Source organism: Daucus carota, chromosome 1, assembly GCF_001625215.2.
Source record: "Daucus carota subsp. sativus chromosome 1, DH1 v3.0, whole genome shotgun sequence".
Lineage (NCBI taxonomy): Eukaryota > Viridiplantae > Streptophyta > Magnoliopsida > Apiales > Apiaceae > Daucus > Daucus carota.
Window position 1 is genome coordinate 39088920 of NC_030381.2, and position 27578 is coordinate 39116497.

General features: G+C 33.4%; 2 protein-coding genes and 1 long non-coding RNA gene across 13 annotated transcripts; 1 reads left to right on the forward strand and 2 right to left on the reverse strand.

Moving 5' to 3' along the window:
• Positions 1-1633: 1633 nt before the first annotated feature.
• On the reverse strand, positions 1634-8058 carry LOC108205413 (uncharacterized). 11 transcript variants are annotated; one of them, XR_001803966.2, is made up of 6 exons: positions 4338-8022; positions 3025-3484; positions 2742-2857; positions 2582-2632; positions 2399-2494; positions 1634-1829 (listed from the first exon to the last, which is right to left on the reverse strand). It is a non-coding gene; the product is annotated as an uncharacterized LOC108205413 (long non-coding RNA). The 11 variants fall into 11 exon arrangements; XR_001803972.2 differs by lacking the exon at positions 1634-1829 and having other exon boundaries at positions 2284-2494; positions 4338-4788; positions 7916-8058; XR_001803974.2 differs by lacking the exon at positions 1634-1829 and having other exon boundaries at positions 2284-2494; positions 4338-4788; positions 7314-8022.
• Positions 8059-8429: 371 nt separating this feature from the next.
• Positions 8430-15404, forward strand: LOC108207401 (uncharacterized). The gene is made up of 6 exons (XM_017377855.2): positions 8430-8930; positions 9173-9384; positions 13802-14087; positions 14176-14261; positions 14397-14482; positions 14571-15404. Exons 1-6 carry the CDS (start codon positions 8604-8606, stop codon positions 14831-14833), a joined length of 1260 nt encoding a protein of 419 aa, XP_017233344.1. The 5' UTR covers positions 8430-8603; the 3' UTR covers positions 14834-15404.
• Positions 15405-26064: 10660 nt separating this feature from the next.
• LOC108194240 (uncharacterized) lies at positions 26065-26888 on the reverse strand. The gene has a single exon (XM_017361177.2). The coding sequence runs from the start codon at positions 26622-26624 to the stop codon at positions 26175-26177; it is 450 nt and encodes a 149-aa protein (XP_017216666.1). The 5' UTR covers positions 26625-26888; the 3' UTR covers positions 26065-26174.
• Between the last annotated feature and the right edge of the window lie 690 nt (positions 26889-27578).

Consider the following 27578-nt stretch of genomic DNA (forward strand, 5'->3'; position numbering starts at 1 on the left):
TGATAATCATTTTGACAACATATGACAGATTCTCGTTCTCCTATTTTGTAAAAGTAATAAAATTCAATTCTGCTATTGCTTAAAGGTCGTGGAATTATGGAACTAGTGTTTGTCGTTTAAGATGGCGAGTGTCGACACGCGCTCCTCTTCTTAGCGGAAAATCAGGGACCTGCTAAAAAAGTGACATATGGCACCTCTTTTCCCCTACTAAAATACTAGTATCATCCGATATTACAGGAATCGGGAATCGGGAATCGGACCTAATCGGTTGAGCTACCGATTCAAGGATTAATCAAAAATCGAGGATTAATCGGAAGGATTAATCCGAGTTAAAATCGAGTTTATTTTAATATTAAAATATTATTTAATATTTAGTTATTATTATATTAGCTATTTAGTAACTAATATATTTACTATATCCATAAACTCTATAATTATTCATATTTAAAATAATATAGTATTTTAATTTTAATAATGTATCACATATACTTCAATTATGAAATATATATAAGGATTAATCGGATTTCAAAAATCGGATCGGTGACCGATCTTGCAGAAGATTAATCAGGGATTTATCGGTTAAATCGGGGATTTTTAGAACACTGGTTGTATGATACGACTAAATTACAATATTAATTTTCATCTAAATATAAAATATATTAAAGCTGAGTATATACACATAGTCAATGTCATTAATCTAAAAATTCCTGGTTTATTATTATTTTTTGATTAAATTCTGATTAATCTTTAAAAATATACACTAATTTACCGATTACATTTTGATTCTAACAAAAGTTATTGCCAATTCGTAATTAGTTTCGACTTTCGAGTTCAATATAATTAAATATAGCAATGCGTCAGATGCTTCAGAAAAATGTTAATCTCCACGAATTGCCATCTTGTTCACCACCAACTTGTAAATGGTGACCACTCTAGAGCTACAAGTACGATTATACCCTTTAGCTTTTTCTAATGGGGAAATGAATCATTGTTTCGATGGTAAATCACATGGTAGAGGATTGCTATTCTTGAATATTATGATTGCTCAATTTAGTTCCTGCCACTGTTTACTGATTACTCATCAAAATTCTGAAGTTTGGTTCAAAAAGGTTAACCAACGGTTAGTGCTTAATTTTTACCATAAATTATTAATCATAAGAAAAGCAAATAGTTAAAGTCTCCAATTAATTAGAGCTGCGATTTTAGTAATAAGAAAAATGAAAAAGATAACTTTCAAGATGATCATATGATGTTCACTTTTTTATTTAGTAAAACAATTATTATTTATTATGACATATGAGGGCCATAGAGGCAACTGACCATTCATAGTGAATCATGAAAGTATAGCACTCCTTCAATATTTTTTATTTTGGTTGCTTTAGACTTTTTTTAAGACCGACCTAACAATGGTGAAGGATGAGAGACAGACCTCATTGCTCCTCCCATTCTCTACGCCCCCACTGATCCATCAAACCGCACACTAAGCAAATCATGTGCGGTTTAAGTCGGATAATATCAGTGATACCAGGAACAAACCCTTAACTATTGTTACTTAAGATTAGTGTCGTAAAAGTCGGGAGTCGGATTTTATCTGTGAGGGCGTGGAAAAAGGATTAATAAGAGATTAATTAGATTGATCGAAGATTAAACGGTTGAATAACTAAATAATCTCCGATTCGGCAACTGATTACTCAGAAATTCAGAATACCGACGGGTTACTGACTACAATAAAATAATTTAGAAATGATATTATTCGATCAACAATTACATTGGCAAAATTTGGAATTGATATCACCCGATAAACTATATCGTTTCCACATACGAATACCCTGTTAAAAAGCAGCAAAATGACGAAATTGAGCATGAAGCAATCGACATTCGACACCATGTTCCACAATATATCAAAGCACTGCAAAATTTACTTGATCAAGGGGACTAATAATGCTGTGAACTAAGCCGAAGGGCAGCATGATATATTGTTAGATTGATATGAGGGCCTAGTGGCTTAGTTAAAGGGTCTCCGAGTTGTCTAAGTTAAAGCAAGACATTGCATCCTTTTGTTATCTAAGATTATGAGTTGTTAAATTGTTCTGCAATGGGGTCGTATGTCCTCTGTCAGTTCACTTAATACTTGGCATTAGGATGTAAAGCTAACCATAAGTATTTGTTAATACATTACTAACCCCACCCCCACAGCTTTAAAGTTATGGACTCCTCGTTAAGGGGTATATTGTTTTGATTGATCCTATCTCATCCTCTAAAAATTATCTAGCATAGAAGGGCTTAACGCAAATAAATTATATTATATTTGTTGGACCAACTGGACCATGATTGTATTCTGTCATGAAAGCCCAGAAAACAAGCCGAAGGATGGGTATAGAGAGAAGAAAGCTCTCACATAAGCACATGCACAAAAGGAAAAAGTAGGTTCTTCGTCTCAGCAAATTAGCAATTCCTCCCAACTCGAGATATTTTTGCCGACGTGAGAGAGGGCCTGAAAATTATAAGGTAATGGTTAAATGTGAAGGTGTGCACAAATAAAACATCAGGAACTGCTGTGAACTTGGTGCTTATATCATACGGGAACTGAGTTAGCGGTTTGACATTCTCATGGAGAAAAAAGGCGATTCACCTGTTAAAAAAAATGAGATGGGACATAATTAACATTAATGTACAACCCAATACCGACTTAAAATGCAGACCTGTTGTATTTGTCAAAATGAACCAAGAGGACTACATACCTTAAATATTAGTGATGTCAGTCCAGAAACAATTGACATTCGAACACTATTATGTATCAGGCTTGAGCGACAAGGGAAAGAAAATGATATCCACAAAACAGAGCCAGTCAAAGACACTGTTCACAGAAATTGGTTTCATATAAGAAGCCTAGAGTGATGGATCAAATCCATGACAACGAAAGGATGTGTAACACTACAAGATGTTCTTAGGGAAATAATGGTATAATTGTGTAAACAATGAAGGATAACATACAAGCTGACCATTGAAAGTTACATGTCTAACCTGAACACTTTCTCAACATTGTCGTGTACTGTAACATAATCGCCATCTAACCATCTTTCAGGGTCACTCAACCCTACTGAAGGAAATGTAGGGATTGTACTGCTTTTTCGTGTTGAACAACCAAACAAAGGAGCTTTCCTGCGATACCAGACAAGCTGACAACATTGACTGGCTTGTTGCAAGAATGTGCAGTTACATAACTATGTTATCCACATTTGCATCTAGAGCAGGATTCACTAAGTTTGAGGTTGTAAATCAGGTAGGAATGTAGTAACTGAAAACTGCTCAAAGGGAGTTAAATTACATAAAGCGACTAGGGTAGTCCTGAGCACAGGTTGGCGGCATAACCATGATAAAACTAGTGATGCCTTCTTGTCAGAATACCTTTCTATTGCATTCAACTAAACCAAGGTAAACATCCTAGAATAGCTCCCTTGTTCCTGAGACTTGGACCCATGATCTGTGTATACATTTCAAAAACAATAAACTGGTAAACAGTGCTGCAGAAAAGTGACCATATCATATAAGTACTGGTAGTAAGCCCAGTATGTTCAGAATTATATTCTATCAAAGTTCTCATAAAATAAATAAAACGTTATCAAATTATTAAGGCAAAGGGAGTCAAGGAATGAACAAATCACGCTGACAGGATAATTGCTATTGAAAAATATGGACCAAGATGCATGGGAAGAAAATGCATGAAGGGGGAGAGGGATAAGTGCATCTATATGAAGGAAACCTTATATCATCCATCTAATGACAATGAGAGGATATTAATAACAAATACATTCGCCATGCTTTCGATTGAAAACTTTGTTACCACCATTAATTTTTCTAAATGCCCATAAAACACAAACCGCCCTCCCGCTCTTTCTCTCTGGAATTGCAATATAACACAGAAGTCCTCAATTATATTTCTGCTGTTTCCACTTTTTAACAATAAATAAGAGAAAAAACATTATTAGAGAGCATATACTCTTAGATCATATATATCAAGATGATCTTGAATCAACTTTGTTTTCTTGTCTTGATACCTTATGCGGACAAGTCAATCTTAATGTGATAATGCTTGAAAGTGATGAGGCAACATCCACATCGCTTGCACGAAGTTTGTCTATTGTAGTGATATCTTGTATTATAATTAGCAGTACCAAGAAAAGGTAAGTTTAAGTATTTGCACACTTTACTTTGTAAACGGGTTAACTTTCATATTCATCACTCAAGTCGATAAAAGATATCAACTGCATCACTCAGTGATGAAGTTGGTCTCAATTATCGATTTGAGTGTTTGAACAGCCAGGTGAAAGATATACCTTGTTCAGCAACATGACTATACCAGCCAATGCAGGGACGAGACACCATACTGTATAGCCTATTAAACACTGAAAATCATTAATTTTATAGATAACTATGTAGTCAATAAAAGCACAAACTGGCATAAAATCATTGATCAAACCGGAAAATTTGTTGAACAGCCTGTGTAGATCACAGATGACCTTTCATGAGTAATCCCTTTGTTATCTGGACTCAGCTAAAAGTGTCCACATGGATACCGTGTCAAACTGTTGGACTCCCAAAATTTTGTATATTTCACATATAAATAGCTTAAAATAAGTGTCCTAGTTGTCCATATCTATGTCTGGGTGCCAAATGTCCGATACAGGTAATCCATGCAAAATGAAGAGTCCAGGTAACATAGAGTAATCCTTCCTAAAGCAGAAAATGTAATTTTGAATGTCAAACACCCGTTTTCGTACCATGCGTCTGCAGAAGAAGATAGGAAACATCATTTTTCTTAGAATACAATGACGGTAGTATTGATAAAATATATTTGAGGGTTGTATTCTGTCATGTCCAGATTCCTTATGCATCATAATACATGGGTTATTTATGCATCTTATATTTATATTTTCAGTATAAATTCTTCGTATACTACTTGTAAGCTGTAAGCAATACTAGAGAAGAACCAGACTATCTAGAATGAATTATGATCATGAAATACAGAAACAGGCAGCAGAGGGCAAGCCTCACAACTTTGAGAGGATAGACATGCATAGTCACCTAGCCAGATAACCAATGCAAGTCTAAGATTTGGGTCATATATGTTCTTTAATGTTGTAAGCAAATACCATTTAGGTTAATAAATTGCTAACATTGGCTTGGCAAGCCACATTCCCCAGGTTTAGAATATGATTTCCTACACTAATACAATTGTTTTTTATATTATATTAAACATAAAACACGTTAGCAAAACCATTTTGCCAAGACATGATAAAGACAACAGTTCATGAGCATTCCACAACATAATTGCCGATTATATTCATATTATAAATATAGAATTTGATGACCTAAAAAAATAATTTTAGAATGTAAAATCACCTTTCAAAGATAATCACTACGGAATACAGGTTCGTGCTAGGACAAGCGACTCTTGCTTCTAAAACTTTGCTCATGGGCATTCGGTTTTAATATGACATAGGGTGCACTTATTATCCTAGCAGCCTAGACTTTCTATCGATTCAACTAAACAAGACCGTACCATGATATTTATCAAAAGGAAAAAAAATACTCATTCCGAGTTCTACTACCAGAAAACCACGCAGACACTCTTCCGGCATATGTTACTCCACTTCTCTTGGCTTTATCTCTTGAATTCCCTCATAAAAGAACATGAATTAAACCATTAAATGCTTGCCAAAATTCTTTTTACATAACGGCGTATTTTGACTAAAGTCAAAAGAGTACTGACTAGGCCCAACTTGTGGCTTGGTACCTTGAAGGCCCAACAACTAGAGTTTCATCCATAAATCCATAATTCTTAACTTGCAGTCACCCTATTAACCATGAAATAATACTGCCACAAACACCAAGAACCCAACTTAAGTACCTAGTCATTTTGTTATACAAGCAATTGATCGCCTAAATATATACTTATTACTACTAGCTTTAAAATTAAAACATGATATGTTGGCATATTATAGATACTAGTAATATATCCTGCCTATGCGCAACCGCATGTATATATCATAGAACTTAAGTGGAAATATTAAGTAAATTAATCAAGGTTCAATGAAATCAGACTATGCAACTTGAATAATAAAATTAATGATAATAAGCCAAATAATGCCTTCAAAACAAAAAGTTTTCAACTTAACAAGTCACTCAATTATACAAATCGAGGTATTACATTAAACGTAAGCAGTGTGATCATGCAGATTTGAGCGTCACCATGCACTATACCATAATCACATGCTTTTGCTTCCTAATTCAGCATGGTGATGCAGTCCACATCAGGGACTGATTTGTATATTTCTATAAACTTTGAGGCACCTAACTATAGTTTTACTAAATATATAATGAAACGGATTAGGGTTACCACATTTTTTTTTATGCAGCTACCACCACTCCCTCCTCTCTCTACATTATTCCTGACCTTTTTCTCTCTTTTAATCGCTCCCATTAACAGTACCTGTTCATGAACAGTACTGTTGATGAATAGCATCTGCATGAATTAGTAACTCTGGAAAAGGTAGTGTTTTCTCAGGTGTTTTTTGTTGAAAAACTAAGATCTCCGGAAGTTCTTAATACGATTTGATGCAGGACAATATGTAGAACAATGGATATATGAACATACAAAAGATAATTTTAGCTGAATTAACCATAGAAAACCTGCTACTTGAAGAAGGGAGAGTTACTATGGATTGCAACTCCTAAGGAGACCTGATTCAGTATTTCAATATATTCTGACGATCAAGTGTAAATAATTCGTGGGTATTATATATCTTATTGCTTATATATAGATTAGAAACCCTGAAACATAATCTAATGGACTTGTAAACAATTGAGATTCTTATCAATAATTACTTATATAATAATCTACTAGCCCCGCATATATAATCAAATAAATTACACTAATTTCCAAACCTAAATAGAAATAAACTACTCACTAGTAAATATAAAAGACCCCTTTTAATTTATTTCTCACTCCTTATCAATATTGACCTTCAGGATCTCATGATCATTATCTTGCCTCTTTTGCTATAAAAATGCCTCATTTGATTGATTATACATATACTGCTAGTGCTACATCTTGATAATATACTATCACTTCATCGACAAAATTTGTCTTTTGATTTTCTTTTTAAAAACCAATGATATATTAATATGTGATAACTCACTAGCTACAAGTGCTAAGCTAAAATTATAAGAACTTTTAAAATGCAGAAAAAGCATTCAATTAAAATGCGATAATTTAATTTTCTTTATGGTAAAGGTCAGTTACAAAATACCTGCACACACAATCCTTCTTTGAGGACCAAACCCCCCCTCTCTTCACAGGAGACAATATAACATGCATCCCCTAGATTGCAATACTAGTAACTATAGGCACAAGGATTCCTTCGCAGCAACCTCCACAGGCTTCACGAAGCTAGAACTCAACAATGAGTTTACGAAGGCTTCATTTCTTGAAAATGATTTAGCTAAGCAGATCCTCACATCACTTAATCAACTACTTGACTCAGCTACAGCACATGGATTTTATGATTGACTTTATACATCCCTGTTATATATTTAATTTGCTCTAAACAATCCCCCTTTGGCCCTTTTGCATTATTATTGCCGAAAACTCAGATTAATTTTATTGGGAAAATTTAGCTGCAATGACAGTACTCAGGTATTCTCCAATGCAAAAGACCAACATAAAATTTGACAAAACTAATCAAAGTCCATAAATTACACCCCAATTAAAATCATTTCAAGATTTTCTCATAGTGGATAAAGTTCTCACCTTTAGACCAAAAACTCCGTTCAACGAGTAATAACAGCAGCAATACATACACACAGTATATGATCAAGAAATACAAATTTAACAAGGTTTAGAAAATCTTACTAGCAAGAAGCACCAGCTTCAGAATGGAAGCCCTTGAGATTAGGGAGATGAGTAACTGCAGGAATAAAGGTTATTTTTCTTTTTGCAGAGCAATTAAATGAATAACTGCAATTTTGATTTTTTTATATAAAAAAATTGATGTTAAATATTTCTTTATTTGAATTTTCATTTTTTTTTACAATACAAGCTTATATATCTTTCAAAATAGTATTTGTTGCAATATTTTTCTGATGAGAAAGAATCGAATCCGAATCTCTTGGGACAACACAGAGAATAAAAGTAGGAAAATGCTAGAGACCCCAAAAAATTGTCCCAAAAAATTTTCCCAAATGATGTGTGTAAATCTGATTGGCTGAATTCACTCCCATAATAATGAGATCCCCTGCAGATTCATCAATCACCCAATCAGAACTAGCCACTTGTTTGCCACATCATTTGGTAAAGATTTTTGAGAATTTTTTTTGATGTCCAGCATTGCCCATAAAAGTAACTAATGAAGTTTGGTTTAAAATTTATTTTGTAATTTCGAAATAAATTAATTTGGGGAGCAAGTTTGTACAGAAATACTAGAAAAACCTCTCCAGAAGCGCCCATTGTTCACCTTAATCGATCTTGAATTATTTCGATTCACACTCATACTTCGTTGATTACACAGACAGAGATTGAGAGAGACAGCAGAGAGAGACAGATGGCCGGAACAGGAGGTTACGCCGTCTCGCGAAGCCACGGCGGCGACCGTTTCTACAATCCTCCGGCAATGCGTCGGCAACAGCAGTTACTTTTACAGCAGAAACAAGAAAAATTGCAGCATATGCAGCTTCATCGTCCGGAAAAGTCGCCGACGCCGGTGGTTGTTGAGCCGGAAAAACAAGCTTCTTCCGAAGATTCAACGGCTACATTGTTAAAGATTGAATCTTTATCCACTTGCTCTGATGTTTCTCCATCGCCACGCTCTAATTTAGACTGTTTAGTGGAAGCTGTTACTCCTTCAGTTCCTGCTCGTTACTCTTCCGAGGTATTTAAAATTAGGGCTTTTAATTATATATAGAATCGAACCTCGATAAATGAATAATCTTGCTATATTAAAAAAAAAAATCGATATAGTTATATTTCTAGCCTCAGATAAATGAAATATATTCTCACGTCCCGAAAATTTTTCAATTTAGGCAAACTGAAGGTTTTTTGTATCTGTATAAATATATATAGATTGTGTTATTATGTGGAGTGGTTCTTGATTAACATTCTTGGGGTTTTTAGGTGAATGTTAGGGGTCGGAGAAGTCGAGAAGCTGTGAAGCAACCATTTTATTGTCTTGGAGATTTATGGGAATCTTTGAAAGAGGGGAGTGCTTATGGAGCAGGAGTGCCATTGGTGTTGAATGAGAGTGACTCGATAATGCAGTACTATGTGCCGTACCTGTCTGGTATACAATTATATGTTGATCCTCGGAAGCTTCCATATAATGTTAGGTCAGTCTATTGGCATTCATTTCTATATGTTTGATTTTTGCTGTTTGTCTATCACATTTTTTTTATATTTCCGTATGTTTTTCATTTCGGTAAACATACAATTTCAATATTATCTATCACATTTCTGATTCTTTTGGTGTGAATATGTATGATTATACATAAGTTTAGGCATATGTTAAGAAGGAGAATAGTCAGCCATGTGGTGGTAATCCTCATGTATATATATGTTCCGTGAAGAAACTGTGGAAGATACTTAGTATATCATGTGACATATATGTTCTTTGGAAATTAATGTGTTTAGCCCTGAGCTTTTACTTTGCAAAGTATATATTAGAAATTTCTCATTTTCTGTTGCTACTGATTTATGTCCGTTGAGCATGAAAGCTTTCAGGGAGGTCTTGTAGTACTGACTTCAGATGTATAGAGAAGCAGGAAATGCTTATTGATATAATGAAACAAGCAAACTGGATCAGTGCTGCCAACTTATGATTGCTGAATAGATATATGACTAGGCAATTGAACGGCAACATTTAGAAAAGATGTAGCCTTGCATAGTCACATTATTTGTGCTTTATGAACACGGATCATATGTACGGTATTTTCTTGCACGAGAATATGAGATAATATGATGTGCAAAAATCACTTAGTTTAATTCGGGTTATTTACAGTGTCACACCTCTGTTATAATATTCTATACAATTTTATTAGGAACTACTTACAGAAAGCCTAAAATCTTTGAATTCATCCTTTAAGAACATCATGGTTCAAAATTTAAGTTCTACGAGATGATGGTATATTTAGTGTGTCTATGATGGATACATGTCAAACAGTGTCTTCTCTTCTGCTAAACATGACATCCTTATATATTATTAGCCTAAATCAGTTAATGTGGTATGGCATGACACGGTGTGGTGAGTCATGTGGGTCCTATATAGTTAAAAACATAGAAAATGATACTTTTGTAAATTAAATATAATTAGGATATAAAAATTTAGGGCTAAAACATTAGTAGTTTAGTACCATGTGAGTTTGATACTCTCTGGATCTGAACCCCCGTGTGGTAGGAACTACTTGGGTTATATATGGTGAACACATCCTTAATCAAGCTGTTTGGTTTATTAATAAGTCAACATTTCTACGTACAGGGGTGTGCATGGGTCGCTTCAGCTCGTTTTTTAGCTAAAAGCTAACCGTTACCAAACTGTATGTATCGGTTCAGTTTATAACTTTTTAATGTAACTGAACTGCTGTAAATGGTTATTTTCATTTTGGTTAACTGTGTGTCGATTACGGTAACTTTTATTAATTAATTTACAACATCACGCTAATAAAAATATATAAGTGCCATTTTACCATTGTGATAATATTATAAGTAACAAAAAAGTTTAAAATTTAAATGATAACCCCACAAATTAAACTTCCGTAATATGATAACAAAAGTATTAGGCTATATAGTTTTCACATATTGAAGAACAAAGATCAATAACAGTTTATTGTGTCTTCTAATTTGGTTGAGAAAAGTGGATGAATGAGCTCTGTTGAATAATAGAAACCTAAGATATGTTGATTCACAAGAAGGAGAAGCTGCAGCAGATAGTACCAAAAGCAAGTTCAGCATTTATCTTCCGGGTTCTCTAGGACCTAATACACCATTTATAGGTAAAACACAGAATGAAGTAATGAAGTAGAGGAAAAATATAGCTACTTCATTACTAGTTGCTAGCAGATAGAAACACTGCAGAATGGTACATGTAACCTTCTTACATCCATCTTTGGTAGTCTAAATGATTCAAACTTCACAATTTGATGACAAGAATTGGTAAACTTACCTGCCAAACAATTATTATTTAATCTTGTACGAAACCATTTCATCTAAAGTAGATTTGCGCATACACGTAGCAAACAAACTCTAACACATTTAGATTTGAAGCTAGAAGGCTGCTTCTAGAAAGGTTGACAACTATGAGTGATATATATTATAAAAAATAAAAATAATATATTTGGTTTGGTTACAGGGTCAATATCGGCTTGGTTTGATTATGGTTTTCTTTACCAATTTTTTGGTTTGAGCTCAACTCTTTGACAACATGAAAAAACCAAAAGCTCTGCCTCTCTATCTTTCCAACCAAAGGAGGGAAGTGCATCTACGTATAATACCAAAGAGTCTTATGATATTTTTCTTAGGGATAAAATACGAGATTCACCTCTTAATGCAAAGCGCACACACAAAAATATATGACGCAAAAAAACACGTCTCAACCTATATTATATATTAATCAAAGAAATAAAACAATCAATCAAACTAGGATACTCAAGTCAAGCATCCGTTCACAAGCGATACCTAAGCTCACATATTGAGGATACATAACAAAACAATATGACTATGTGTATATATAGTCATTTCAAACTTATCCACCAAGACTTATCATACTTGATATACAAGACTTACCATACTTGTTATACAAGACTTACCATTCTCGATAACTAATTACCTGAATTTATGACCAAGACATGCCTTTTATAATACTTGTCTAAGCATACAATTACTAATACTACCACATATATATTGAATCACCCAACGCATACCATTGTAATGGCTGACATTTCACAATCCTCCCTTTTAGCCCAATACAAGTTCATAAGGTAATCAACGGTCACCATCGAGACACTGTCCATTCGCCAGTCTTTCAGTCTCGTTCTTCCAAGCTTTGAGCTTTGCTAAATTCCACTTAATGACCTCTACACCATTGTTCTTCATCGTGATGGCATATCCATTTACAAATTCACATGCATCAACGTCCTTCCATCTGATGGGTCACTCGATTCTTGCTCTCTCAATCCTTCGGCTTTTAGAAGAAATCCATTGGTGTCATCCAAATAATTCACTAGGTTGATCGAGTCATTGAAATAATTGCGATGGTCCTTTCCATTTCGACACCAAACAAATCTTTCTTGAGAAAAAAACTTCTTAGGAATATCACGATTGATCCACGGTTCAAGGGCCAACCGCCACTTTCGTAGGTTTTTTGCTAGCAAATCTTTCATCATACTCGACCATATCAATTGAATCCCGAATTTTCCTTCAACCTCATTCATCACGAACTTTGGCTTTGATACCAATTTTTCGGAATAAAATATAAGATTATCCTTCTAATGCAAATCGCACACACAAAAGTATATAATGTGAAAAGCTTATGTCCTAACTTGTATTATTAATAAAAACCGTTATCAATAATACAATCACTCAAACTAGAATATTAAAGCCAAACAAAACTCGAGCATCCGGTCACAAGTGATACCTAAGTCTAAATCTTGAGGATACATAACAAAACAATATGACTGTATATATAGTCATCTTAAACTTAGCCACCAAGTCTTACCATACTTGATATACAAGACTTACCATACTTTTTACTGAAGCCTTACCCTTCTTGATAACTGATTACCTAACCCAAGACATACCTTTTATAATAATTATCTAAACATACAATTATTAGTTATTACCCATATATGTCTTGGATCACCCAAGGCATATCATTTTAATGGGCTAACACCTAAAAATGTTATCCTTGTGTTATGATAAATTGAGCTACTGAGTTGCTAGATTTTGATGAGGCTCACCAGAGTCATGTAGCTTGTGTTGATTTGTCATCAGGTCATAGCATACGGCTAATGGTCATAACATGTGCCTACTACTTGTTCCTTGATAACATTGCAAAAGTTTCCACTAGTGCTAGTATTTCAAAGTTTGTATGCATAAATGTTTCCAGTCACTTTGCACTCCCTACTTTGCCCTGATAGCCCCCATTTTGGTGCAATATTGTAATTGTTTTTTCATGTGTATTTTGCTTTTCTAACATATACCCATAAATGCCCTGGGACAAGTTTAAGATGATTGAACTTAAGAACATCAGGACAAAGCAGACATGAAAAATATTATACCTTTGCTTTATTTACTTATTAGCTGGACTTGCACAAAAAGCCTGAAAGCTTCTGTAGCTTGTTTAAGGAAACTGTAGTATATAAATTGTAATCAACTTGCTCGAGCGACTAGAGCAAGTTGGCACTTGAAAATATTCAAAAGAAGTTATTGGTTTTGCGTTCCTACTTTTTATGTGTCTGCTTATATTACAGTGGATAATTGGAGGAATCCACTTTTACCAAGTCTAAATACTTGGTGATGCAGATCTTTGACTTGGACACACTAAGAATTGTTTTTGTATTCGGTTGTCACTTGCCTGTAAAATGTAAATCCTGTGATCAACTTTTACTCCAGTGATTCATTGTGTTGGTTAAAGTAGACCACAGGGATATAATGTACAAGTCGCCTGTATTAAAAAGATTTTCTTGTTCATTACTTTTACATCTTTGCCTTTTGTCTGTTGAATAGTGAAACATTTTCTTTTATGTTTGGCAGGAGGCCTGATGAGGATACTGACACTGACTCTTCAAAAGAGACTAGTAGTTGTGCTTGTGGTGATTTTGAACCTGATAAACAAAGAAAATGTGCTAAACATGGCCTACAGAGTCCTCAAAACCCAGCAAACTTGAACTCTCGACAGCTGAATAGTCCTTCGCTGAGAGACAAATCTGTAATGAGCTCGCTGGGCAGTGAAGGTGAAACTAGCAATTCATCGGGCCTGCTTGTTTGTGAATTTTTCGAACAAGAACAACCATATATCCGCAAACCATTAACTGATAAGGTAAGTTCAGTGTTGTCACTAGAGTAATGTGTTACAATTTTTTTCCGCATTGAAACTGATGGTTGTTGCCACCTTTTCAACCCAACAGATAATAATTTTAGAATCCCAGTTTCCAAATCTGAGTATGTACCGGAGCTGTGATTTATTGCCCACAAGCTGGATATCTATAGCATGGTATGCTCTTCCCTACAAATGTGCATGGTACTCTGTATTTTGCTTTAGTTTTGCACTTCTAATTTTATCATTGTCCAAGTGATTTGATTAATAGTAATTAGCTAAATAAAAAGGAAAATGAATTAATTTTTGCAGGTATCCAATATATAGAATACCTATGGGTTCAACTTTGAAGGATTTGGATGCATCTTTCTTAACATTTTATTCCTTGTCAACTCAAAGTACATCTCTCTCCCTACTGTTTTTGTCTTTAAGATTTTGCCTTGTAATTTTTGATAAACTTTTGGCAATCTTTAATGGCTGGTACAGACAGCAGCCAACCTCAAGTTGGAAGTGGAGGCCCGAGCCCAAGGGTTAATAGTATGATTAAAGCTTCATCAAAAATTTCACTGCCACTCATTGGCCTTGCTTCTTACAAGTATAAAGGTTCGATTTTGAGTCCATGTGGCCCTCAGGAATGTGAGAAGGAAAAGGCACTGATGCAAGCTGCAGATGATTGGCTTCAGGGTTTAAAGGTTTATCTCCCCGATTTCAAGTTCTTCCAGTCTCATTACTCATCATGGAGACGATGATGCATGACAGATTCATGGTATGCATTTGATCTCTTCCCAATGGGCAAAATGTAAAGATGTCTGTATTTTGACAACATTTTGCAAGCTATATTGGCTATGTAGTCTTCGGCACAACCAAAGCCAACGTTTGAACGTTGTGCACTGTTGTTTGACCTTCAATTACATTGAGATCTAGCCGTCTAGGTGAATGCTTAATGCTTCAACCTTACTAAATGCTGATAGACCAAATGGTAGGCAGATCAAACAATGTATAGGTCATCTGAAATAGCAAATGTGACTGGTTTAATAGTGCCTCTCTGCAGTTGCATTGAAGCAAGTACCTTGAGAGTATCCCATTTTGTTCCATCATCCCGTCTGATTATTGATAACCTGGATATACAGGGAATGTACCTGCCCGTTATGTCAGTATAGGAGGATATTGATTATTGACTGATCAATTCCTGTGAGAGCGAAGATCAAGAAATAAAGATCTGTACAACCTTTGTTTGCATATAAACCTTGTACCATCACAATGTAGGTTATGTTCTAATATACAAGTTATGCTCTGTTTGAAGGAGCAGTTTAGTGTTTAGCATCTATCTTTTATTATACTGGTGTTGGTTTAAGCATTTGCAAATGATTGCAATGCCAGCATTGTTTTTTTATTATCCAAATCAGTATGTAACGGGAGTTGAAGCTCCTCTCAGTCATCTCTGCAGTTGCACATTTGAACTTGTAGGCAGATAGACATTGACGCAGCTCTCCAGAGAAAGGAATAAACATGCATCACTCGAGGATGAGTTAACTGAAAAGATCTCTCAAAAACAGCTTGACGAACTTAAATCAGTTCAAATAGTTCAGGCAAAAAGGTCATAGAAAAAGATTTTGGTATGACAAAGGGAGTTGCAAGTTTGGAGAAGCCTTGAAAATCAGACATTTAGAGTTCAATCCTGGTTCTGAAAAGTTAATGTAGCTGAAGTGGGGGAGAAAATGTACAGGAATTCTATTTACTGTCTGAGATCCGCAATATATCAAGTGGATGATTCAATGCATTCTGTTTACTGTATGAGATCTGCCATATATCAAGTGGATGATTCTACTACTGAGGATTTAAAGGAAATTAAGAGTCAAATTATAAGGGCCCTGGCTAACGTAGAGTTATCATAGGTTCTTTTTGCTTCTGAAAGATTCCTGCAAAACTCTTAGATTCTGACACTGTGAACTGTACATTTGTAAATATTTCGTGTATTCAGTTTTTCCATTCATACCGGATGAACATTTGTTCTGTAAAATTGACATCATCGTTAGAATTTACTCTCCTGTGACCCTGTCATTTAATGCACATATTTTTAGGTACTATTTACGTATGAGAGGAAGGGTTGTCCGGAGAATGAGAGAAGTTAGGCTACTGTATGGCTAACAAATAAGTTATGTGCCCGTTCCGTCGTCTGACTTGTATACGAAAGAATGCGGCACGCTTTAATGCTCCTCTTTTTATAACTGATTTTTAGGAGTTTTTCCGGAATAAAAATTTATATATTATATTCTTATTCAGAAAAAAATATTCTGAAAATAAGTTATATATAATTAATAAGAACATTATAATACGTGTCAAATAGAATGTATAGAACTAACTTGGACGGAGGGAGTAATTATTTTTTCTTACATATAAAAATATTACTTAGTTATTCGGCATAGTGGTCGTTTTGAGAAAGAAACATTCGGTTAAAACTTAAAACATTTGGCCACTCACTTAACATGTGATATACAACTTCCATCCCAAATTAGATGACCAACTTTAGGTAAATTGACCGTCTACTTCCGAAATTTATTTTTTTATTTTTTCTTTTGTAAATGAAAATTTTATATTATAATTTATATTTACAAAAATAAAATTTTAAAAATAAGTTATATAGCTATACGGTCAATGAATCTTAAATTGTGTGCCCAAAGTCAACGGAATCATCTAATCTGAGATGGAGGGAGTATTATCTGACAATTGTACAAACTGGTGCAGTTAGGTGAGATTAGATGGCATGGTCCAATATTATAAATGACGCATTCATTTGGATTTAATAAACATGATCAACTATCCAGCCCGATCAATCTTTTGAAGCCCAATGATATAAATTCGTCCTTTGTTTTATTTTTGTATTATTTTATACTTCTATTCTTGTTTTATGACAACGCACCGAACCAAACCGTATGTCGGTTAAGCTAATTTCGGTGAAGATTAAAGAGGCCATGTCTCAAATTAGTCCAGCCAAATATATAAAAAAATTAATATTCTAATAAATTCCTAGGGCTAGCGGCTCTTTCAAGAAATTCTTATTTCTACTCTTTTCGGAAGAGTAGTATGTGTTTGCTGTTAACTTACACATCCATGGACATTCTCCCTCCTTGTACAACCGCGATCCGATCCCCGCTTCAAACACGGGACGGGGATCACGTCAAATTTCAAAACGTATCCTGAAATTAATTTCAAGACGTATCATGAATTTAATGATTTTTTGTGGAAAAAAAGAATTTGATGATTTCTTGTCTCCAAACTACCCGAGTTATATATACGGGTTAATTATCAAACTCCTCACTGAACTCAACAAATGGTATTAACTTCATCACTGATATTCACGGGGTCTCAAGTGACTCATTAAACTCGCTTAATGGTATCAAACTCATTACCGTCGTTAAAAAAATAACAGAGATATAGACAGAATGACACATTGGCTGTTGGATTTGACATGTGGTAGGCCACGTAATTTTGAAATTTATATAAAAATAAAGTATGCAATTTTTTTATTAAATTAATTTTAAGATATAATTATCTGAAGAAATGCATGTAATAAATTTTAGGATATAATTAACTAAACAACCAAGATTAACTTTTATGTTTTTTATTAGATTATAATTATTTTTGAATAATATTGAAATGTTTTCTCTTTTAATAAATTTTATGTATGTGAATGTTATTGTTGGCAAAGAAATTTTTTATAAATTTTACGATAAAAGATCACTTCGAACTAGTAAACTATTATAGTAGTCCATTTGAGGTAAAAATTAGACTATGTTTAGTTGGAAAAAAGTCAATTTCTTTTAAGATCATTAACTTCTTTTAAATTTTAAGAAAAAATTAGAGATAAAACAGAAAGAAATTCTTTTCGATTTTTAACACTTCTATTTCTTTTAGAGTTTCTTATACCAAATAAAAACATGAAAATAAATATATGTAAATTTATTAAAAGATAAAAAATTTCAACATTATTCAAAATTAATTATAATTTAATAAAAAACATTAAAGTTAATCTTGGATGTTTAGTTAATTATATCTTAAAATGTAGTTTCATGCATTTATCTAGATAATTATATCTTAAAATTAATTTAATAAAAATTGCATACTTTATTTTCATATAAATTTCAAAATTACGTGGCCTGCCACGTGTCAAACACTATAGCCAATGTGTCATTCCGTCTATACCTTCGTTACTTTTTTTAACGGCAGTGATGAGTTTGATACCATTAAGCGAGTTTAATGAGTCACTTGAGACCACGTGAAGATCAGTGATGAAGTTGATACCATTTGTTGAGTTAAGTGATGAGTTTGATAATTAACACCATATATATATATATATATATATATATATATATATATATATATATATAGAGAGAGAGAGAGAGAGAGAGAGAGAGAGAGATATGAGTTGGAATCTGTGGGATATACTTTAAATTGGAGATATTGGAGTCCATAGTCTTTACCGTCCGATCGGTGAAAGATCCTGCGGCCCAGATTTAACAAAGACAAAGACAGTTTACTTTTAAAAAAAAACTGTGTAAACACACACGCTTGGAGAGAAGTTCTGTATATCCCTCATCCCGCATTCTACTCTCGAGCAAACTGAAGTACCGTTACGATTTGTGCAAGATTTACGGGAGAAAAAAAATCTTTTGTGCGAGACTTTTGAAATCAATTGACTTGAAGAGGAGGAGAATTGCGAAACACTATCAAGCTACTTTGGAGACGAGTGCAGGTTAGTATCGCCTTTTTGCTCCGGTTCTTCAATTGATTTGCATGTCACACTAGTGAGTGATAAGTTAATGGAAATTGTGTTTTTAAGGCGTTTTGCTTGAACGCATGTCCTACAAATGTATTTTAGTTGATAAATCGATATGTCCTCTAGTATGGGCATCGTTAGTCAAGGGTACAATTAGGAAAAAATTGAATACATGGGAGACATTGATTGTTTTGGAGATTGCAAAAAAAATTATTGAAAATATTTAGTATTGGGTGTGTCCACGGTGACCAAATGTGCTGTTCTGGTTTGTGATTGAGTTCTGCAAACCTTAATAATGGGTGTGTGTGTCTCTGTAAAGATGTAGTTGGAAAAATAGGGTATATGATTTGAGAGTTATGCAGTGTAGTTTTTTGTAGTATAAGTTTGACGTTGTACTGCAGAACAAAATGTTGAACTTTTTTATTAGGTGCAAGATTTGTGCCGAATAACAAAAATAGGTCTGAGGGTCTAATAATGTTTAGTTTTGTCCGTATGATTACTTTCATTCTATGTGTGAATGTGTTTGTAGGACGTTATAATTTGAAGAGGGGTGTTAATCGGGACGACGGTCAATAAATTTCTAGTGTTTCATCAAACTTTTAGTAGAGACTAGGCAACTCCAATATTGATTATAGGTTGTTTGCCTGAAACGCACATAAAAGGTAGTGTACTTTCATATATTCTGAAGAGGAAATAATGAAAATAAACATACAGTGAATAAAGAAATCGGAAAAAATGTATATGATATTTGAAATTAAGCAATACTAGTAACATGTTGACTTAAAATTCAGATGTGCGGCACGACTTGTGGCTAGGTTGGCTCTAACATGTGAAATTAAGTTATATTAAGTGGTGAAAGAGATTAATTTTAGAACGTAAGACATGTTCAGTAGTAGCAAGTCTGCCTGATAATATGAATCCCTTTTTCCTTCCTTAGGAGTACTAAGTATGTGCTGCATTTTTTTCGCATTATGCGGTTATCCGTAGTTCTTTTTTAAATCAAATCTTGATCCAGGACTTGTTTATTAGGATAAGCATTTAAGTGCAAAAGCATAACTTCTCGACACTCGGCGTATGATTATTCAACGTAATGCAGACTAGGTTGTGGAGTATATTTTCGATAGTATACTGCATGACATAACAATGACTGTTTGTGGTTGAAAGATTAGAGTCTATAAATGTTAGTTTTGCCCTTATCTTGTCTTCCCTATTATGTGCAGGTGTGTTTGTAGGACGACACGTAAAAGATTTATAGGTTAAGCATATTCAGTTAGTGATTTATAGGTTGTTTGATTGCAGCACATGTAAAAGGTTGTGTACTATCATATATTTTGAAAAGTAAATAATGAAAAGAGAATACATCATTGAGTTAGTCTATAATCGAAATTGGTACGCATCCCTCACTGTACTTGCAATATAAATTTACCATAAACGCACGCATGTCAAAAGAAGTTGCAAATGTTAATGTTATTTTTCTTCCAGTTATAACTGCATCAGAGGTGTCCTCCATCTGAAATAAGGCCATCTCGATTGCAGTTACGCCTAACCCGAGATAACCCGTGGAATTATAAATTTTGTTTGTTAGTGCGTGTTGTGTAAAGGAAATGTATTTTCTTTTGCGTATGTACTGCAGTGATAAACGAAACATTGTTAAATGTTGTGCGCAGGACAAAGAAGAAGCAATAGACTAATCGAAAGCCTGTGGCTATATAATTAGGCGAAGAAGCCTACTTTTGTAAATGTTGGCGATGATGTGGAAACCTGCAGCAATGTTGATAAAGTTGTATGAGAGAATACAACTCTTAGGAAAAAAGTGCGTGAAAAAGTGATTCATAAATATCCAGGTGAGGGGCCAACGCCAATGAACACCTTGGATATCCGTTCTGAATGGAGTGAAGCAAATTGAATAACAAAGAGTCCGGTGATGATGATGATTAGTTTATGACTCCTAGAGAAGATTTCGACAGCACGAGGAGGAAAGTTGCAAAAACTTCTAAGATAAAGGGACGATGGACTGTTTCGTTAGGGACAACACGCAACGGAATAAGGTTTAAGATGAAAACTAATGGTAAACAACGACTAGGCAACTATATTTTTTATAAACTTAAAATCCTGCAGATTACATTTTAGTATACTGTAAGGGAGTAATACTATTGCAGAACATAGTTGGACAAGAAACACCATTGTGAGCCACTGGTCACCAGGAAAGATGCGGTCACGCATCAATATTTTTAACCAAATTTCACATATGCAGTGCTAAAATCACACGAGGATACTTATTTCATATGCAACACAATACAAACACCGTGCCTCACATTCTGTGCACATCAATTTATTGGAAGACATCTTCATAACCTTTTATAATGTAACTGAAACAATGAATATAAATGCATAACTTACCTAAATCTCCATGATCAGACATTAAGTACTTCAGGAAGATTATATTAATGTTGATCTGGATCAAAGAAACAAGGTCGAAAAGAAATAAAATATAGTATGCAGAACATATATTGCTTCGTGGACTCCTAAAAATGCTCAAATAGTTGTAACTACCGCATAATTGAAGCACGCTTGACCAACTGACCCAACTCAACGCGTCAGTTTGTGTTTATTAAAAAAAAACAATATTTCTTTTAAAACAAACAAATATAATACAAGCCTTTGGATCAACTAAAAATGGAGGGCCAGGATTAGGACTCCAAGACTCCAAAAAATTAGTGGACTCCAAATAACTTTCCTCGATATATATATATAAAATAAATATTATATTTATATATTATAATATATTAATTTAAATAATCCCTATCATTTTATTATTTAAATATTTTCATATTATATTATTTAAACTTTACTATAAATAAATATTAATTTGAATTAATACTTACTGTAGAATGTTATATAAAAATAGAGAAATATCATATACAATGACTTGTTAATATAATTTTAATTAGAATTTATATAATTAAATATATTATAATATTTAATATATTATAATACTTATATCGCGTAGTTTATTATTTTATTATCCTCAGCACAACGCTAAAGTAGTGTTTGGGTTTTTTAATCTTTGTAAAATTTATAGTGTGTAGTGTTTTATTTTTTATATTCTAGCTAAACATTACAAGAAATTACAAGAAATAACGTTCTACGTTTATAACTTGACACTACGTAATATAATGTTAATAAATGATATTGAGAAACATTTTTTCAAAGATTCCTCACTTCTTTCTCTCATTCAAAACCGTGCATGAGACTTTCATCTCACACGGCTCCTAAGTGATCAAAAAAGAAAGAAGAACTCATCTTCTTTCTTTTTTGATTACCTTCCCTCGTGTATGTATAAGACCGAATCCATTCGATTTCTAAAAAAGATTACTAATCCTTAACTTTTCGAGGAATCCTTCATCAGTGGTTGTGAATGACTTGTTTTTCAATCTTTTCGGTCTTGGTTCCGTAGGAACAAATCAGAAAGATTGAGAAATAGAATCATCTGATTTGATTCGATGGCATTAATATTTCTTTTGATAACTATGTCGAATCTAGATGGACTACATTTGCCTTAAATGAATTGCCTTAAATGAAATTAGTCAAAAAGTGATATGAGTGAGTGCTTCTTCATGGTTGACAGGAAACCTAAGATAACATAAGCTCTACAAATTTAAGCATTAATTAATCAATCCAAGAACCCCACCTAGAACGATTACAAATGCAATTTCGCTGCTGCTAGTTACTGGAGTTTGTCAATTTGTCAAAGGTCCAGTTCAATCTGTTAGTGGGCCATCAAACGGTTGAAACTTTAAACTAATGAAATAATATGTTGGCAGGAATTGCTCTGATTCTAAAACATTTCGCATGCAATAATTATTCTAGCAAATTGCTACATTATTTTGTTTCTATTCCGAAATTCATTATATTTTTCTATATTAGTATAACAAGCTAAAAAGTTAAATATTAATATATTACTTCATGAATTCAATATACATATTTGAAATCTTTCATGGTGCTCCCAATTTTTGGTTGGGTTTTTGGATGTGCTGTATAGGATTTGTTATATGAAGGAGTGATATTTATCCAAGACAAGTAGGTTTGGAAAATTAATTTCTTAAAATTATGACAAAAAATCTAAAAAATGATCATTCCCAGGTTTTTGTAAAATGAATTGAAATTTCATAAGAGGAAATTTTCTTTACATCCTTTTTTTTCTTATCAAGGAACATGATTATGAAATAAAATTTTAAAACTTTGTGGTTTGTTTAACTTCAAACTGAAAAAGTAGTTAAAACATAAAACAATTTTTATAAAACATTTATGGTATTTGATCATATATCTAAAAGCAGTTTGGAACTGATTTAAAAATCAGAAAATGTTTGTTTCTAAAAACATTGACGTGTTTGAAGATTACAAGATCTCACGATCCTCACTCCTATTCTGATTTTAAATATAGGTCGTTTGACTTTTCAGCACATACTTCTAAGTTTTTTGACTGCATAGTTAAAATTATTATTTTTGAAATTTTATTTTTTTAAATAAAAATATGTGATTAATATTTTAATTCAAAAAAAGAAAATTTTAAAAATAATGATTTTAACTATATGGTCAAAAGACTTAGAAATATGTGTCAAAAAGTCAAACCACCTGTATTTCAAAATCGAGCGAGTAAGAGATGAGTGAAGGCATGAACGTACATGAATAACCAAATGCGAAACGGTATGCACCCATGAACCCCCACCTAAAAAGTGCCGGCCTTCAAGTATTCAACTCCAAAGTTCCAAGCTCTATTAATTCCCACCAACTCCTCTAAAGCTTTTTCTTAAATGTTCCTCCTTGCCATCACATATTTATCACATACAACTCCAAAATTGTTTCCATCCTTTTCATTTAAATCAACTCTATTTAATGTGGTAGCATGAAGACAAGACAAGTATGAAAAACAGCGAAAAAATATTTTCCTATAAACCGAAGGAGACAAAATGATGTTTTTAAAATTAGAAATCGAAATCAATCAATTAACCTATAGATTGAGGATTTACATAGGATTTATCACATATTTATTTAAATCCCATATTATAGTCAAATCTGAATCTGATCGACTTGGCTTTTTCTCCTGTCGCAGTGCCTCTAATTATATTTCTTTCTTTTTCTTTATCGTGGCTTGAAAGAAATACCCGATCAGTCCATTTTAATAGGTGAAATTTTTCGTAAGGATTGATTGAGAATTAATGAACAACTTCTAATAAATTGAAATTTTTTAAAACACCGTTTCGAAAAATAAAGTTTGTGAGAAGCTAGTTATCTTTTGACATTTAAAACTGATAAAAAAAATTTTTTTTGACATTTAAACATTTGAAAACGGGTACATGTGAGATTAATTGAAAATTGGAGTGACTGTGTAAAGTGATTCTGGGCGAGTGGCATATGGTTTGGTAACGGTGGGTCTAATTATTGGTAATCTGTTAAAATTCAATAAACGATAACACGCATTTTTTATAAAGTAGTAGAAAAATGTGATGACATGATTGTATTTTGTATCTTGGTTCTCTAAATCGTGCCTTATACTTCACTTAATTTTACTATGAGTATTAAATATACCGTGGGTACTATGGGTACTATGAGTATTAAATATACCGTGGGTACTGTTTAGTCGGTGTCGGAAGACATGCAAGTGCTCGGATTTTAGAACTACTGTATCAACAACGCATGGGGTTTAGTAGGTTTCAATTAAATTACTGGATTACCTTGTTTTATACTCTCTCCGTCCCCCTCAATTGTTTACATTGGAGGGGGATAAGGAGACCAATACAATGTACTCTATAAAAAAAGAGTAAAGTTAGATGAAAAATGGGTAAAATAGTGGACCTCATCAATATTTAATAATAAATTTGAGATAGTAGAGGAAAGTAGTGGGTGTAATAGTAGTTTTTATTGTTAGATACTTCTTCCGTTTCATAATACATGTCCACTTTTGAATAAATTACGCATATTAAGAAAAACTAACTTTCTTAGAAAACATCAATTTATTATTATATTTATTGCATTGTCCAAGTATAATACTCCTATATGGTAGATATTTTTCTTCAAAAAAATAAATATATGGTAGATATTTGATCTAAGAAAATTTGATAAGATGTGGTATAAACCTCATCTTGGAAATATAAATATTGACTACATTTCATTGAACATGGAAATGGACAAGTAATTTGAAACACTTTTTTGTCTTCAATAGGGGACATGTAATATGAAACTGAGGGAGTATGAGATAGTAGGGGAAGATAGTGGGTGTAATGATGGAAAAAAACTTACTATTTATAGTAATATAAAGAAATGAGAGGGACATCTCAAAATAGTAACGGTAAAAAAATGAGAGAGACATAGAGTATTTTAATAACGAAAAGAATTTATAAAATCTAATATAGATTAATATTTTCTTACAAGTTACAACCATCAAGACCCGGTCTTGTAGATTAACAATTTGCTTATAACAATAATCAGGTCTTGAGAGGATACTGTATTGTTCATAGCACGTCAAAGTGCATAGTACTCACTACTCAGTAGTGGAAGTTGCAAAAGTGGCAGAATCATAATTACATGATAACCCTCATCTGTGGAGTGCACGTCTAATGTGACATGTTACCAAACCTTTTTCTCTTTCGCTAATAAATTCCAAGATATATCCGCTTTCATTATTATGCTCAATTTTATTTTCACTTTCTTTTCTAAACACATTTGATTATTTTGAGTTTTTGACCTCGTATATCAGACGCGGGACGGATTTAAAAATTGGTGATAGTTAGATAAGAAAAGTTTAAGTACGTAGATGGTGAAATTTAAAATCAGTTTAAATATTATATCAAAAAAGTGAGGTATAAAATCAAGTGAAGTAATTTCTTGAAAAAGATACCGGAAAGAATCGAATTCTACTCTCGAATGTTAACTTTAGATAATTTATGGAGTGGGATCTCTTCTTCTTTTTAACCAAGCAATGTCTAAATCTATTTTCACTGATATCATAATAGCCATTACGTCTTCTCTATTCATTAGGACAAAAATATCAAAGATAATTAGAACGGGATCGCTTTCGAAGGAACACGTAAGTTGCAATGATCTTAACCTTAATAATTTATGGTAAATTGGTGATTATATACACTGTGATCTATTTGTTTTGCAGCAACTAATGTAAATCATGTTAAAAAAAAACGTTACAAATCTTAGAAACCTTTTCCAAATATAATAATCATTATTATTATCACCTGAAAAACAAAAACATACTATATATTATGAGATTGTCAACTTAATGACACTGTCAGTTTCTCAAGTTACCGTCGAAGAATTATCTCGGATCCAAACCGGGTTGCATCCCGTTGAACCAACTGATTCTGAGCCATCAAAATCGACTTGTACAACTCTACGATCATTTTCTCATCATACTCCTTAATGGGTCGGGTCGCAAAGCACGCTTGGCCTCCGAACCCGGACCCGTACCCGCTCACTCCCACAGCCCTCGAGTTAGCAAACCGCATCATCATCCTAACGTACCCATCACGCAACCCGCTGAAAAACTTCTTCGGCGCCGCAAAAAAACACTTGATCTTTATTTTCCGGTTGATCTTCACCTTCCAAAACCGTTTCCTCCGGGTCGACCCGCCGGAGCCCAGCTCCACCGCCGGAATATTCCGTCGCCGCCCGGAACCACTTATCCTCTCGTAACCCCGTCTTCTCCAATACCCTCTTAGCCCGTTGTACACTCTCGTCGAAACACCCTCCATTCTCGAATAAATTTAAAAAAATAAATATTTCGATACTCTCTCACTTGAACTGCGATCGGTTACAACATTACTAGAGAGATGAAGAGTGAGGAAATCTCCGTGACTATATTTATAGAAAAATAGAATTTAAAGATACTGTAGATAAATATATAGAGATGAAGCCATAAATGAGAGAGGCTGGTTTTGGTTGTTCGGGTGATTGCAGTTCGTACCTAAATATAGATAGAAGAAGGTGAGTAGAATATTATTTTCACGGGTGATGTATATTTATACTTCGTATTATCGATCATCAAATATTCAAATATTCATATGCATGTGCACGATCTTGATACAGGCAATCTTCACCGTTTGATTTTATAATCGCTTGTAACGTGGATTACTCATCTTCCCTCCGCTCTCTTTTCCTGCTTTCGACGCGATTTATTACTTTTTTATGGTGACTTGCCAGGGTTCGTAATGTACTTTTCTTATATTTTGTAGAGTAAATAGGCGTGCGTTATATTTATTTAGATCACTATTCTCTTGGATTTGTTTTAATATTGTAGGTCAACATACTTGGGGGTTTTTAGTGCGTTCGAATATTAACAATTATTTTTTATTTAGATGAAAGATTATTATTTAAAATTTTATGCATATAAATAAATAATATTATAATAAAATTAGAGTTCATAAAAGTCTGTCATCTAATTTAAATGATTATTAATCTGTCTTCATAACACATATTAAAAACTCCGAATTATATTCAACAAAAGTTATTCAATTTTTTTTTAGCGATATGAAAATTTAAGACTACTATCACCGGACATTCTACGTGTGTAAGCTTAAATGGAATTTAACTAAAAATACACGCAGAAATAAATGCAATGGTTTACTCCCTCTGTCCCAGTCAATTGTATACGTTTCTTTTTCACTGCTCGACACGCTTTTTAAGACTCTTATAAAACATAGTTCCAC